Below are 16,786 nucleotides of genomic sequence, written 5' to 3'. Positions count from 1 at the left end.
GGGGGAGCTCCGCGGCTGCACATGTGCCAAATATTGGGTTTCTTTCGCTTTGCATCAGGCGACAACCCCGGGAGCCACCTGCGCCTCCCGCGCGGAGTGGGGGCGGAGGGTTAGCCCTTGCCGGGGTTCCCCGACGCCCACTGCAAAGGGCAGTGAGAATGACAGACCGCCAACCCTCTCGCTTGCATCCCCTTCAACACACTACACACCTAAATTCGAACTGCAACTCTTGTTAGGCGACCTCCCGACGAGCCTGGCCGAGATTTCGGCGCAGAGGAAGCCGCACGCTGTTGTCGCCGAAACTCCTCCTCTCGCCGGTGCAACCCGGGACTACCTGGCGCCCGGCAAGTGCAGCACTCAAAGCCCAGGGCGCCTTTGCGGCGGTTACGTCCCAGCCCATTTCGACAGCCCGTGCGTGACGCGGGGCGCACAGCCTACTCCTTCCACCTGCTCCCCACCCTGCCCCACCATACCCGGCCCAGCGGAACCCGGTGCGCCTGCCCGACGGTCCAGGCCAAGCCTCCGGCGGGGCCCGTTCACGCAGTTGGCGCAGGCGGCCCTACGCGGGCGGCGCAGCGCCCGACGGTCCGCCCTCCCCCTGCACTCTCCCCGCCCCTTCCCTCCCTCGCAGGGGCCGAGCGAATGTAGCCCGCGAGAGAAAATGGCGGCGGCGGCGGGGAATCGCGCCTCGTCGTCGGGATTCCCGGGCGCCGGGGCGGCGAGCCCCGAGGCGGGCGGCGGCGGAGGGGCTCTCAAGGCGAGCAGCGCGCCCGCGGCAGCCGCGGGACTGCTGCGGGAGGTGGGCAGCGGGGGCCGCGAGCGGGCTGACTGGCGGCGGCGGCAGCTGCGCAAAGTGCGGAGTGTGGAGCTGGACCAGCTACCGGAGCCGCCGCTCTTCCTCGCCGCCTCGCCGTCGTCCTCTTCCACTTCTCCGTCGCCGGAGCCCTCGGACCCGGCGGCGGGCGGGAGCGGTTTCCAGCCTGTGGCGGTGCCGCAGCCTCACGGAGTCACGAACCGTGGCGGCGCCCACCCTCTGGAGCCCGCGGCCGCCCAGGACAGCGGCACCCCGAGCCCCGCGGTGGCCGAGCCCGGGGAGAAGCGGACGCCCGCCGCCGAGCCGCCTCCTGCAGCGGCCCCCGCCGGGTGAGTAGCGCGGCCGGGAACGCGGCGAGGACTTGGGGGGCGGGCGGGCGAGGGCAATGAATGAACCCCAGGCACCGCGCACTGCGTCCCGGGGCTCCGCGCTGCAAGGCTGCGCGCGGCTCGCCGGGATTCGAGCCCTCGGGCACCCCCTTTGACCCCTCCGGCGTCGGGCGGCGGCCCGGACCTGGCTTGGGGGACGGAACGGGGACCCGGGGCGGGGACGTGCCGGAGAGTTTGTTATTGTTTGCAGACATGTGACAGGCGCGCGAGCCGCGCTGCAGGGACCCGTGGAGATAAGGTGTGGGGCCTCGGGCAGGCTTTGTGGGGCTCCCGGAATCGGGACTCTCCGGGGTGACGCGGCTGGGACCCTGGCGCTCCCCTCGGGACTGGGCTGGGGGGCGGGCAAGAGCCAGCGGCGGCGCCCCCAGAAGAGAGTCCCGGGATCGCTGGGGGTGAGGCCCGAGCCTGCAGGCAGGCGGTGGTCAAAAAGGGGGCGGAGTGGGTGCGGAGCCCAGCCCTAGGCCGGGTGGGGGTGCTGGGGCGCGGAGAACGCCGCGAGGTACACCGGACCTTGACAGCAGAGCCCCTTGTCAGGTACTCGGGCCGGGAATCGGCCGAAGGCAGCACTACCGCAGGGCGCTCGGGGTGGAAGGCTTCGTAACGCCTGTCAAAGCGGTGTGGGCGGACGGGCTGCAAACTCGGGGATTTGTAATGTTTTAGGACTTGGGTTCTCTCACTGCGCCCCTCAAGGGGCTCCACATGTTCTTGGGAATGCGCACAGCGCCACTAAGACTTGAGTGACTTCTGTTTGGAGTTTGAATTTGGCCTTTGAAGTTTGCATTTGGCGGAGTGGTGTAAGAGCCAGGACCGGATGTGTCAGCCATTCAGTTTCAAAGCAGTGGTGACTGCTCCCCGCAGCCTCTCCGGCGTGGCTGGGGACCGTGGCAGGGGTGCGGTGCTTGCTGCTCCGTGCAGCTAGCTGCGCGGGCTACCCGCCGGCTGAGGGATTCCAGGGACCACAGTGCAGTGGACTTCGGCTCAGAGAGTCCTACATGCCTGTGCATTACTGTACGTGTAAGGTAACAGACCAGCCGTTCTCAGCCTGACCCTTTTTTGGCAACTGGAAATCTTTATGTTAAAGGAAATTCTTTAAGTGTGACAGTCGTAATCCTTCTTTTTAGGAAATCTGACTAGTGTTTGCACAGCATAGTCTTGATGAGTATTTTGAGTTGCTGGAAATGTTTTTCTGATAGTTAACCGTTGCCTCGTAGACTTTCCTGACCTTTATTCTGGGTATTTTAAAGACTGTGTCTTATATTTGTTCCCCTTGTGAGACGACTTTGACAGTAGGAATGCTTGGTTTGGGTTAATTATCTAAAGGGCTTTGGCACTTTTTTGAGCTTAAATTTTTGTTTATTTAAAACCACTGTTCATTTATTACCAGGAAGTTGCACTCCCCACAAAACCCTAAAGATTTTGGTCAACACTGCCATGGCAGTCTTGAGAGGAAAGGAGATTTGTGACTGTGATAGTTTTCTGTGTGCACTTGTAAATATAACTTTGTGTAACAAGAGCTAGGTTTCTGTACACCTTCCTGCTTCTGTGAAGATTGGATTTAAAACCTCACTAGACTAATTCTTTGAAGACAGTTGGTACTACAAATGAGCTCCATATAAAAATATTAAACCTTAATTTTAGAAGTTAATTTTGTCTGTTCTTATGAGAGCAGCTTTTTGAATACAGTAAATAACTTAGTGTCAGCATTCTAGTCCTTTTAATAAGCTATGAATATAGTAGAGGAGCGACCACTGTAAAAATAATTATAGAAGTTGTTTAGAGTTGCTTCCATACAAAATAAGAGGACTAAGGTGGAGGCAGAATTCAGGAACTGACTAACCCATGTTTAATTTTTGCATGTTGTAAGGTAGGTGTTTTTGCATTCTTTGTTGAAGGAGTGGATTGTATTGCAGTGTATGAAATAATGAACTAATCAGCATAATCATTTTTAAAGAATGAATTTCACTAGCCAGAATGCTGTTTGTTCACCCCAAATATAATACCTACAGACTTCATTTATAGTAAAATGTTGATTTCCTCAATTTGAAAATAGTGATTTTCCTTCCACTTCCTTGTCTGTGGGGTTGAAATTCATTTGCATCTATTGGTATAAACACTGACTAAAAAGAATTCAGTGAACTTTATATTTTACTTTTTTGACAGTAATTTTATTTGTACTTTCTTGAGGAAAATAATGGCATTGAGATTTTGAAGTATTTTTGTGTTCCAGTAGTTGTATGGGTCTGGAGTTCCCTTCTGTCTAAAGATCTTTTGGATTTTTAAAAGAGAATTCTATGATTTTTAATTTCAGAATTTCCTTCAGTTTTTTTGCTCTTTGGATGTAGAAACTGAAAATATGGAAAACATATTTGTGAAATATAAATTGTGCAAGTCATACTCATTAAAAATAAAAGATTTTCTGTCTGTCCCTCGCCTTTAGAGTAATAATTGAAATCAATGAAAAGTTTTGTGCCTGTAAGTGGCGCCCAAGGGTTTGGAATCTTAACTTATATTATGGAATTAGGAACTTTTTTCCTACCTATTATTTTTGAAGAAAAATTACGGTGTTGCTTTCCATTGAAAAGGCTGTTGTGTTTGGTAGATATAATTACTCTATCCTATTTTTGTAACTTAAAAAATCCCTAACTATCAATTTGCTGGCCCCATGAAAGAACAAGATATGCTGTACTTGTTAATGTTAGTTTTTGTTTAAAACTAAAACCATTTCATAGGCTGCTTTTATATCCTCATATAGCCTTCAGCTTTCACTTCCTTTAGAAGCTGCTAGGTTAAAAATACAGTTTAGTGACGTTTTACTAGAGGAGATATAGGAACATTATTACCTAAAAATAAGTTGTAAAAAGTTAAATTCGTGATTTTATGAAACAATAGAAAAAATTACATAACTTAGGTTACATGAATTTGTAAGTTTTATAGTTATGAATTTTCTACAGATTCTGTTTTAAATCAGGTAGGAACATTAATGCATTCTTTATTATATTTAACCTTATTAAATGTAATTCTGAAAGAAAAATATCAGAGCTGTAGTTGTTGCCAACTTTTGTTTTCTTTTCATATCTGATTTTGGCAAGGGTGACTGGTTAACCAACATTCCTTAATGTATGATTTCCAATACACTATAATAACTCCATTTTGTTAGATACAAAAACCAGGAAGTAGCCCTGTTCATTGATACTCTTTCCCGTCTTCTGTAGCACCTCAAACATATGTTGCATGTCTTAAAAATGGCCATTGACTTACTGACTTGAAGATTTCAAAACATGTAAAGAAAGGAGTGTTCTTTGTTTTCAGGAGAGCAAAATAACCAGCTACAGCTTGCCTAGGCTGTCTGCTCATCAGTCTTTGACTCTGGCTGTAAGCATTCCAGAAGAAGAAATAATGGGGTGGCAAAGCAGTTAATGGTGAATGGATTCCCCTGAGGGAAAATATGGAGCATTCAGAAGTACTCTGAGAAAGCACAGTTTTTGCATTTGTTAACCCATTTTCTTGGGTTGAGAGTTACTCTCTGTAAAGGAGGCAGTAGAAAACATGGCATGGAAAAGTAATGGTCTCCATAGGCTGCTGAAGAACTACGCTATATTGCATATATTGCACCTCTGACCTGGAGAATACTTTGCTTATATTAGATATACCAAGTATATTCCTTAGACTTGTTGGTTTTCCTCAGTCCTTGCCTCTTTTTATATTCCAAGTCAAAAGTTAGAGCTACTTAAAAATAAAAATGGATAGAAGATTAACATGAAATGTGCAGTTTTAGGAACAGACCCAAGTTGTCATTAACAAAGAATTTAAGAACTTTTTTAAAGATTTTATTTATTTATTTGACAGAGAGAGAGATCACAATCAGGCAGAGAGGCAGGCAGAGAGAAAGGGGGGAAGCAGGCTCCCCGCTGAACAGAAAGCCTGATACAGGACTCCATCCCAGGACCCAGAGATCATGACCTGAGCCGAAGGCAGAGGCTTTAACCCACTGAGCCACCTAGGCGCCCCATTTTAAGAACATTTTTAAACATGAAAGAAGTCATCAGGAACAGAATTAAAGTAAATGTTGCAAAACAATGAGATTAGTCAGGTGCTCTTCTTATAGCAAGATTATAAGAGGATTTTAGCCCTGGCTAAAATATGTTCATTGAGTATACAGATATGTTTGGATTCCTTTTATGTAGTCACCTTTCTTGCCTTCTGCAGGTTAGGCCAGTTATATGTAGTATCTCATTTCATTATCACTACAGCCCTCCAAGGCCAATATTATAATTCTGTTTTCAAGAGAGGTAAACTCATTTGTGATGCTAAAGCCCTGTGGTCACATAACTAGAAGACAGAGCTATGTCTGTCTGACTCCATAATTCATTTCTTTCTACCATCTGTGCTGGTATTATTTTTCCAAATTAATAATTAATTGTTGATTTTTTAGGACGAATTTGCTCTGCAGGACTCATAATAAACATAATAGATAGGTCTCTGCCCAGTGCCATTGCCAATATATTTGTTTCTTTACATGTATATACTGCATAGCTTTCTATAACTTGGCCTTGTATGTGTAATACAAGTAGACTGTACTTAAATTACCTTATTGTGTTAGGCAAGGAGAATAATTGATTCAGGCTGAGTGTTAGATTTTTTTTTTTATTTGTGCTTTATTATAAGTGGAGGGAAATAAGGTAAAATTAACATTACTCATGAATCTTAATCATCACACATGGAAACAAGCTGTTCCAGTATAGTGGTACCTTGCTCCTTTGTTTTTTATTTCATTCATCCAAGGTTTACGAATCTCTCTATGATGATGGTCTGAGAGGTAGAGAAAAAGATCACTGATGCATGGCTGCTGTTTCTTTTGGTAGGGTCTAGTATGAACATATTTAACAGTACTATATTAAATGCTTTAAGAGAGACGGAAATACAGAGAGATTCCCAGTTTAAAAACTAGTGCTTTGAGGGACGCCTGGGTGGCACAGTTGGTTAAGCAGCTGCCTTCGGCTCAGGTATGATCCCAGCATCCTGGGATTGAATCCCACATCAGGCTCCTTGCTCTGCAGGGAGCCTGCTTCTCCCTCTGCCACTCAGTCTGCCTGTGCTCGCTCGCTGTCTCACTCTCTCTCTCTCTCTCTCTCACAAAGAAATAAATAAATAAAATCTTTAAAAATATATATATTAAAAAAAAAACTAGTGCTTTGAGTCTCATGCACAGCCTTTCACACTGTAGTCCTGTAGTGAAAACAGTGGTGTCTTCCTAACTTAGTGAAGAATTAACTGGCCTTCCAGGTTAGTAAGGGTGGTGGCTTTGTTCTTTGTGCTTGTATATTTGTTCTCATAGTTTTGGCTCCTTTCCTTTGGTCTCTTTTGCCTTTCTTAGGACAGGTATAGGCTGTAGTTTTTCCATTTCCAGAGTAATGGAAAAAGGAATCTAGATATAGATTAGTTTCAAACAATTTCTGTCTACACTCTTAAGAGGAATATGTACAGAACTGCAAGTTCAAATGTGATTTTTTTTTTCCTTTCTTGAAAGAGAACATTAAAAGGAGGTATGGAGAGCAAGAAACTCAACACATACCAAGGGTGGTTTTAAAATTTAGTCTTTATTTTTAGTAACAGCAACTCTGCTAGTTAAGAAAACAATGTTAGGGGATGCCTGGGTGGCTGCTTCTCCCTCTGCCTGCTGCTCCCTCTGCTTGGCTCTCCCTCTCTGACAAATAAATAAATAAAATCTTAAAAAAAAAAAAAAAGGAGGAAAGAAAACATTAGGAAATGTCACATATGCTCTTGAGTGTAAGATAATAAAAAAATACTTATCTTCATTTACTGTATGGCATGTCACAGTTGGTTTAGGTATGTTTAATATGGAAGGGAGTTCTGTATTGTTAATGATTGAGTCCTTTGGAATACCAGTCTGGTTAGTTTGGTTTAATAGATTGAGATGTCATAGAGTACCAATAACTGTTAAGTTATTAATACCCACCAAGCATATTTTTCTGAGTACAGTCTGACACCCAGGAATTATTAAAGAGACATCAGACCTCTTGAAGACTGGAAGAAGCTTACACAGTGCTGTAGTTTGTGCATTAACTAAGTTTATCACATGAAAGTATAGTGATGGTGAGTGTATATAGAGTAAGGAGATAGTAGATATTGGGTGGAGACTTTACTCTTCACAAATAGACATGATCATTACCTTTTGTTATTGCCTAAATAGTCATTTAACTGATACATTATCAAATCTTCAACTGTTCCTACAGCATTCTAATACTGAATACCAGTTGTTAACAAACGAGGAACTCCGTTTTACTATTTATACCACTGCCTAGTGCCTCGTGTCTGACACCCATGGATATTAGGTACACCCATGGATGTTAGGATGAATTAATTTTCCTGAAGTGGTAATTTTTAAATTACTGTATCTGAAGATTACAATAATTGACTCTGATGTGATTTTAACCATGGTCTAGTTTCAGGCAAGTTTTGAAGGCAAGATCTGTTTCTTATGCTGATACATAGTTGTAGTAGGTGGTATTTAGCAATCAGTGGTTGATAATATTGACTGCTTTTATATAACATAAAACTTAAAATACTTAGTTTAATAGCTAAGTATCGTTTCATATTAATTAGAGCCATGCTTAAACTGAGTTTCTGATATTTGAAATGACTAGTTATTTGGGCTAATGGGTAATTCTCCTGATTTTCTTTCTTTTTTTTTTTTAAGATTTTATTTATTTTTTATTTGAGAGACAGACAGAGATAGTGAGATAGAGCAGAAGCAGGGAGGAGAGGGAGAAGCAGGCTTCCCGCTGAGCAGGGAGCCCAATGCAGGATTTGATCTCAGTACTCTGGGATCATGACCTGAGCTGAAGGCAGACACTTAACTGACTGAGCGACCCAGGCACTCCTCCTGATCTTCTTTTTGACCTTGGCAGTTTTTCTTTAGTGGCCCATCATCACCCACTTGAACGTAAATATTAAGAGATCCTTAGGGTGATCCCAGGGCTTTTGTCATTCTGTCTTCTCCATTCCCACCATTAATGCCTTTAGATAGTTATTGACCATTCACAAGTGATTGCAGAATTTGTTTTCCTAGCCATGACTTCTCCTAAACTCCAGACTTGCACCTGTCTGTGTGACATAGCCATACTCAGATATCTAAAATCAAATTCAGGGTTTTCCCTGTACTTTGTCCTACTATGTATTCTTTGCTCTTGAAATGGCAGAACCAGAACCTAGGCGTTACCCTCGAGCACTCCTTGTATTTAGTCTACCATCAGAGGCTAGGGATTTGACCTGTTGCCGCATCCCTAGCCAGGCTTGCATGATCTCTTTCTTGAACTAATGTAGTAGCCTCCAGACTTGTTCCCTGTCTCCTGCTTTCTCCCTTCCAGTCTGTCCTCCATATTATATGGCCAGAGTGATCATTTTAAAGTGTTAGTCTGGGGGCACCTGGGTGGCTCAGTGGGTTAAGCCTCTGCCTTCAGCTCAGGTCATGGTCCCCTCATCGGGCTTTCTGCTCAGCAGGGAGTCTGCTTCCCTCTCTCTTTCTCTGCCTGCCTCTCTGCCTACTTGTGATTTCTCTCTCTGTCAAATAAATAAAAATAAAATAAAATAAAGTGTTAGTCCGATTATAACAATGTTCCTCTAGAAATGCAAATAAGATTAAGTCTAAAATCTTCCTAAAGCTTGCCCTTTGGTTAAAGACCAGAGAATCCTTAACATGCCCTACCCAGTCCCTGCCCTGTCTGGCCCCTGCGTGCCTCTCTGGGCCCATCTCAGATCACACTTGCCCTTGTTCTCTGCAAGAGTGCCTTCTTTCATTTCCTTAAACTCAGCACACTACCTCCTGCCATCAGGCCTTGGCATGCACTGCATGCTCCCTCTGCCGGGAACACTTTCCCCAGTCCCAAGTCAGCACTTCATTGTTCAAATCTTAGCTCACTGTTAGTTCCTCAGGGAAGCTTTTCTTCCCTCATCTCCCAGACTGGCTTCATAGCACAGTGTCCTTACTCTCCGTGTTGTGATTTTACATTTGTTCTCATCTGATAAATGACTGTCTTCTCCAGAAGACTTTAAGACCTGAGTGGGCAGTGCCTGTGGCTGGATAGCAACCCAGCACCTAGCAAAATGCCTGGCCCAGAGTAGCCTGTTGGTAAATATTTGTGGAATAAATGAGTAAGGATAATAATGACATGACAAGCTCAACCTCATAGATCGTTTGTTCTTCACCTTTGGTTAGACTTGTCTAGGACCTAGCTGAGACAGGATTAAACAGCAAAAGCCTAGATGATTGGTATGTCCTAATTTTCGGTTTGTGATAGATTCTTTGGGAGGTATCCGGACTATAAGACACACCAGGTGCCTTGAGTGAGGTAGGACAGCTTAATGTGGCATGGAGGAAATAGCTATATAGTAGTCCCTGCCTCCCCTTTACATGGTTTCACTTTCTGAGGCTTTAGTTACCTGCAGTCAGTCACGGTCTGAAAGCAGATGATCCTCCTCTTGATACTGTCATCAGAAACTCACTGGTAGCTTAATGCTTCATCACAATGCCTACGTCATTCACTTCATGTCATTGTGTAGTCATGTTATCATGTTACATCATCACAAGAAGGGTGAGTATAGTGCAGTAAGATTTTGAGAGACCAGTACAGTAAGATTTTGAGAGAGACCACGTTCATATAACTTCTTAAAAATATATTGCAATAATTGTTCTATTTTTTCAGTTATTGTTACTCTTTTACTGTGCCTATAATTAATTAAACTTTATCGTATGTATGTATGTATAGGAAAACACATTGTGTATATAGGGTTCAGAACTGTCTGTGATTTCAGGCATCACCTGGGGTCTTGCAGTGTGTCTTGAGTGGATAAGGGGAGACTGCGATACTGTGTGATAATCTGCTATAGGTTGGAAGAGTTTACTATATGTAATTCTTTTGCACTTACTAGGGAGGTGAAAATGGGTGTGTATGTATATTTATGTATATATGATATCTGTAATCATGTTCATATTCATATATACATAAATATACACATAAAGGTGTCATGCATTAATGCAATGGCTCATTTTTTCAAATTCTCAGAATGTTATGTAAACTTAAGATGCCATTTTAGAATTCTTGTCCCTTGAGTATTTATTTTTTGAGTGTATTTACATCTTAAGTATAAGTATACTCAAAAAGGTGTTATGCATTAATGTAATTGTTCCTCTTTCAAGTACTTATAATGTAAACTTAAAATACTACTACTGGAGTTCTTGTCCCAATAACCCTACTGTCATGCAAAAATTTTTAATTTGTTATTAATTCATCTTAGAGTAAATAGACGTTCACGTTTGCATTGAAGAAAAGATCTGCTAAGCAAATACTGTATGAAATCTTAGGAACCAAGAGCCCACGTAACAGAAAACACTTTAAAGTTTACTGGTGGTAATTAAATCCTACAGCCTGCCTTATCTAGAACATGGTTTAGCACTAAGAAGTAAGGAAAAAAGGCTCTCAGCTGCCAGAGGGCCTGTAACAAAATCTGTCCTTTGAAGTTCTTTGATTTTATGCTTAACAAAAGTTCAAGGGCATTGGCTCAGAATTCACTGACACTTATTTCAGATATTATTCTTGTAGTCTTATCCATTTGGTATCCCCAACACACTGCAGTCAAAAGCAGCCAATTAGACTAGCAGTATGAGGAAGAGACAGGTTCTTTGATGGCAGCAGTATAGAGAGAAACTTGACGGTAAGAGGAGAGAGGGAGGGAGAAGAGGACATCATAGCCTTGGTGTCAGGGGACACCTGGTGTGAGAACATTCATTTCCACATATCTGGATAGCTTCTCAGATTATAAATTTATTAAATGGCAGAACTTTCCACATTACATTTTGAGTACCAATTTCCTTATGTAGATAGAATGAGTGTGATCAGGATTGTTTTCATAATGGCGAGTGTGGCTCATTATTACAAGGTTTTGTTTCTGTCTACTCACTGAGCTAGAAGGCTTATTATATTTTAAGCAAGATTTCCATTCAAGATAGTTGGAGAAAGTATTTTGATCCTTAAAGTGGTAAGCTTCTAAGTTACCTAGAAGAGATAGTCCTATGGCCTTGATGATACTGAATAAATGAAGTGTTCTTTAGAATTGCGTAAAATTGGAGGGTACTCATTAGAAATGCCATGTGGATTGTCTGTATGGGAAAATCTTTTTTGCTTTATTTCTTGGCCTGAGGCATTTTACACCCTGTAGTTTCCTTAGGATACTTATTAATCACCACCCTGGGTATACACTGACCTTTATCCTAGTGTGGCTGTGAAGAGTAAGGCAGTAAGCTCCAACTCTGTAACATTGATCAATTTAGTTAATGACTGTAAGGTTTTTGGTTTAATTACTTGCAAAAACATTCTTCACGTCTGTATGCGCTAAGATGATAAGTGTTTTGGAACAGATATTTCACATTTCTTTTTTCTCCTTCAAGATAATAAATTGGCTACATCTCTTATTTTTGGGTTTGTGTTAGTATTCTTAAATTCTTTTTGTGTATTTATTGAAACTTAGATTTTATAAAAGATGTGACAGATTAATGTAGATACTAAGTTTCCTGAAAAAGTTTTAGTGTTTGAATTTTTTTTTTTTAAAGATTTTATTTATTTATTTGACAGAGAGAAATCACAACAAGGCAGAGAGGCAGGCAGAGAGAGAGAGAGAGGGAAGCAGGCTCCCCGCTGAGCAGAGAGCCCAATGCGGGACTCGATCCCAGGACCCTGAGATCATGACCTGAGCCGAAGGCAGCGGCTTAACCCACTGAGCCACCCAGGCGCCCCTAGTGTTTGAATTTTGAAAATATGTTTCAGTTACTCTGGTACACTGACATCTCCAGGCTGTTGTATGAGTTCCTAGTGTTTCTGGGATTCAGAATTGATAGTATTAAACTTCATTAATAAAATTCTTATATAATCCTTTTGAAAGCAACAGAACAATTTATTTTTAAAAAATTGTATCTTTATCATTTAACAAAAAGGACTGTACATTGTAGACTATCCTTTGCTTTTTTCTTGACAGTATTTTGTTATCATGATAAACACAGAGCCTTTTAATGACTGAATAATACTCCATCTTATGTATGTCACCTTAGCCAGTTTCCTGTTTTTAGACATTTATATAGTTTGTTTTTGGATTTGTACATTAAGCTTCAGTGACTACCATTGTATATACATTTTCATAAATTTGTGCTTGTAGTGCTGTAAAATATTCAGAAGTGGAATTGCTGAGTCAAAGGACATGCTTATTTAAAATTTGACTCTGTAGCTGAAGTGCCCTGTCAAACACTGTAGTTTATATTTACTTTATAGCATGTGAGAGTGCCCATGGCCCCACATTTTGGCCAGCATTGCATATCAATAGTCTTTTTCATTTTTTGCCAGTTTGGTGGATGAAAGATGGTTTCTTATTCTAATTTATGTTTGTTAGCTTTTTAGCATCATTGTACAATTTGTCCTGTTTATCATCAGTTTCATATTTTTTTGTATATATCCTTTCACACAAGGGTAAGAATTGTTCATTTTTTTCTTACTGGTTTGTAATCGTCCTTGGTATATTAGAATTTTAGCTCTGAGATATATTACATTTGTTTTCCTCCATTTCTGTTATGAGTTATGAATTTCAGTTACAGTATTTTTCCATAAAGAAGCTTTAATTATTTTTTCAAATTTCAGTTCACTTTCATTATTTCTGTTTAGGTCTTATAGAATGGCCTAGAGGTGCAGTGCTGCATAGTATCTAAGAGTACAGACATGTGAATTCTAATCAGAGTTTCCCCACTATCAGGTAGGGTAACCAGGCAGTTCACTTCAGTTTTCTTTCTTTTTTTTTTTTTTTAAATATTTTATTTATTTATGTGACAGACAGAGATCACAAGTAGGCAGAGAAGCAGGCAGAGAGAGAGAGAGGAGGAAGCAGGCTCCCTGTGGAGCAGAGAGCCCGATGCGGGGCTCGATCCCAGGACCCGGGATCATGACCTGAGCCGAAGGCAGAGGCTTTAACTCACTCAGCAACCCAGGCGCCCCTCACTTCAGTTTTCTTAACTGTGATATGAAGATACTGCTTCATAGTTGTTGCAAAGACTGCATCTTTGTATAGTTCTTCAAACAGTGCTTCATGAATGGGAAACCCTGTATAAGTAATAGCTATTATTATTTCTCCATTGCAGAATTATCACAATTCAAGATTTTCTAATATTTTTATGTATTTAAAAATATATTTATATGTATTTATTTGAGTGGAGAGATAGCACATGCAGGGTGGAGGGAGAGGGAGAGAGAATCTAAAGCAGACTCCACACTGAGCATGGAGCCTGATGCAGGGCTCGATCTCACAACCCTGAGATCACAACCTGATCGCAAACCAAGAGTTGGACACTTAATCAACTAAGCCACTCAGGCACCCCTAATTTTATGTATTTAAAAGAAATACTTTAACCTCTGATACATCTGAAGTTTAAGGGGTGCAGAGGGCTCTAACTTTATTTTTTCCAAATGACTAGGTGTTCTGGCACTGTGAATTGACAAAAAAATATCCCCTTTATCATACACTAAATTTTCAAGCATTTAGAAGTTCCCACATGCATTTCTTTTTTTTTTTAATAAAGATTTTATTTATTTATTTGACAGAGAGACACAGCAAGAGAGGGAACACAGCAGAGGAAGTCGGAGAGGGAGAAGCAGGCTTCCCACCGAGCAGATAGCCCGATATGGGGTTTGATCCCAGGACCCTGGGATCATGATCTGAGCTAAAGGCAGACGCTTAACAACTGAGCTACCCAGGCACCCCACACAAATAGATTTCTTTATTCCAGATCCTTTTCTTAAAACCAGGAGCCTAAACTCCTGAATAGCCACATTTCAAGTTTTGTACAAAAATTAAAAGAAAGTCATTGACTAAAGAGAAAGAATATATCATGAGATTATTAACTATATGTTTGCTGACTCACTGATATTTCGGTTCTTGAAATGTCTTAGCTTCAGTGGCAAAACCCTGCGTCCAAGTGCCTCCCGGTTAATTTTTCTCGAAGGTATAGCTCTGGAGGGCACTGCAGTTCCCACCAGTCCATACTGAATCTCTGTCCTCCCCAGCCTTCCCATCCTCTCCCTCAGATCTCCAGGTTGTTTGGGATGCCTGTTAATTCCTGCCACCATCCCCCTAATTACTGTGGTCTTACTCTGCTGGCTTTCTCAGCCTCAGCATCCAGGCAGTCTCCAGTTCTAGTGTTCCCGGTTCTCTGCTGGCTTTGGAATCTACACCATAGCTGCTAATGCAGGGTCATGCCTCTGTCACCTCATCCCAGTTCTTGGAAAGCTTTCTTCGTACCTTTGTACCCTCGTACTGCTTTCAGACATGTCTTCCTGTCTTTTCCCTACACTGCGGTTAGAGTGGGGCTTCTACATTGCAGGTCGGACCATAACACTTCTGTCCACGAAACTTTCCTTCATCCTCTGAATGAAGTCCAGACTCCTTATTGTAGCTCAGAAGCCTCTGGTGACCAGTTCTGCTCCCCTCTTCACTCCCCTTTCAGGGCATCCTCCTCCAGACATCCGTGTTCATCCATGTTCATTCATGCTCATATTACTGTTTTCTCAGCTTGCCCCTCTTTTTTCTCAGTGTGCCCTTTCCCCTATCTGGAATACTCATTTTATTTCCATTGTGAGATGTTTTTAAATATGTTTTTATTCTCTTTGCAGTAAAGAATTATTGGCATTTTACTAAATATAAATGTGGCTATTTGCAGAAGTCATTACTGTATTGGGAATTCTGCTGAACTCTTTGGTTTTGAGTTCTTCAGTATCTGAGTTAGATTTGCCACTTTTAAGCCTCTTGGGTTTTGCCTCTGTCACTGCATATACATGGTCATGTTTCACTGAACAATAGTGTTTACAGAGTTGTTTGTAAAGTACATATTATTATAAAATGAGTCAGATTTTTCTATTTATACTAAAATTTCAAAGGTGCAATATAAGGAAAATATTTTGGTGCCACACAACGTATTGCTGTCTTTGAAAATAATCCAAGACCATCTCCAGTCAGAGAACAAATGTGCTCAAATGCTGCAAGCACAGGGTTTGACTGTGTCATGGGCACATCATCACAAGGTTTATATTGGCTTCCTGGCCTCCTCAGGCAAGGTTCCAGGAAGCTGATGGGCTATAGAAGATAGGCATGTCAGTTGTGGGATCTCTTGAAATCTCTTTTTGTCTGGTCTGTACTCTCTGTAGAGAACCCAAAGGGCAGAGTAGTAAACATGCCAGGGCAAATGACCATTGCCAGTGCTCTTACCCCCCCGACGGCGCCATTGCCCGTGCCTTCAGTAGCACTTTGAGTGACTGCTGTGAGCCAGGCACCAAGGTGCTAGGAACCCAGCAGGGATGAAGCCTAGGTATGAAGGACTTTAACAAGGTAACAGTGTACTGGTGACAAGGAGTGTGCAGGCCTTAGTCAGCTGGGAGTGAGGCGGGTATAGGGAGGGTATTCTGGGAAATGGAAAGTCGGTGGCAAGTCCCAAAGAATGCGGAGTTGTTAAGCAGGTGAAAGGGCCTTGCAGGAAGGTTTCATGGCTGGGGTGGCAGGGGTTGGGAGGGCAGGCCATCTCTGCTGATATGGAGAACTGCAAGTATAATTCAGATAGCTCTGTCTGGGTGGAGAGCAGGGTGTAAATGGGCCTCAGGAATGAAGCTGGGGACAAGATTTCTGTCTCTGTCCAGAGAGTCATCCTCTCTGCTTCCTTACTGCTCCCACTGGCCGGTCCTTAGATCTTTGTGTTTAGGACAAAATAAAAAGCTTTTGTAGTTTGACAGGTAATCACAGGTTGCTGGGAATTGGGTTAGGAGGCCCAAAGGAGTTACATCAGAGCTGGTGCGAGATAGTCTGCAGCCACAGGTCTTGGGAGCTGTGGCTCTTTGCACTGCCAACAGCTCCCACAGTTTCAGAGGTTCACAGATTGGGAAGTGTTCTCCTGTAAAACAAATTCCATCCACTTTGATCCTGAATGTGGTTTTGGAACTGCACTTTATATTTTGGAGATGGCTCAGTGTAGTGATTGGGAACCTGCATCCTGAGAGCCAGGCCTGTTACCGACTTAATACTGCTGGACTTTGGGCAAGTAACTTACTCTGAACTTCAAATGTCCTACCTCAAAAATGGTGTGAGTGGAGTGATTAGATGAGATAATGAAGCATGATTCTTGACCCAGAAGACTACTCAGTAAACATTGACTGTCCATAATTTCACTGCAAGTAACTATGAAGACTCACTAATTAATACTTTGTATAGATGAGGATGAAATTAAGAGACTCAAGGTTACCTTACCAGTTGCCATTAGTTTAGCAAAAGTAGTGTGTATAAATTATACATCATCTTGAGAGCAGTTTATTTTCTCATTATTTTGAAATTATTTGCTAAAATAATAGAAAACACAACTTTCAAAACTCTGTGTTGAGGGATAAAGCATATCATTGGTACTACATAGATCAGGGATCTCATCATTTTGTGAGGACATAAGGCTGGTCTCCTGGGTTTGGTTTTCTCACCTGTGAAAAGAAGAGGT

At 42.4% G+C, this 16,786-nt stretch overlaps 1 protein-coding gene across 3 annotated transcripts in view; it reads left to right on the top strand.

The window, feature by feature from the left end:
- The first annotated feature begins 661 nt into the window (after positions 1-661).
- The window catches only part of MAP3K1 (mitogen-activated protein kinase kinase kinase 1), an 80,347-nt gene continuing 64,222 nt past the window's right edge, over positions 662-16,786 (top strand). The window contains exon 1 of one of the 3 annotated variants that reach the window (XM_045998637.1): positions 662-1,143. In XM_045998637.1, coding sequence (XP_045854593.1) covers positions 662-1,143 — 482 coding nt within the window. Of the gene's footprint in view, positions 1,144-1,267; positions 1,738-1,840; positions 2,212-16,786 lie in introns of those variants that run through there. The other 2 variants (XM_045998638.1, XM_045998639.1) reach the window with 2 other exon arrangements.

The sequence above is a fragment of the Meles meles genome, chromosome 3, assembly GCF_922984935.1.
Source record: "Meles meles chromosome 3, mMelMel3.1 paternal haplotype, whole genome shotgun sequence".
In the NCBI taxonomy this organism is placed as follows: Eukaryota; Metazoa; Chordata; class Mammalia; order Carnivora; family Mustelidae; genus Meles; species Meles meles.
Note: the sequence above shows the minus strand (reverse complement) of the source record. Positions and strands in the feature narration are given on the sequence as shown.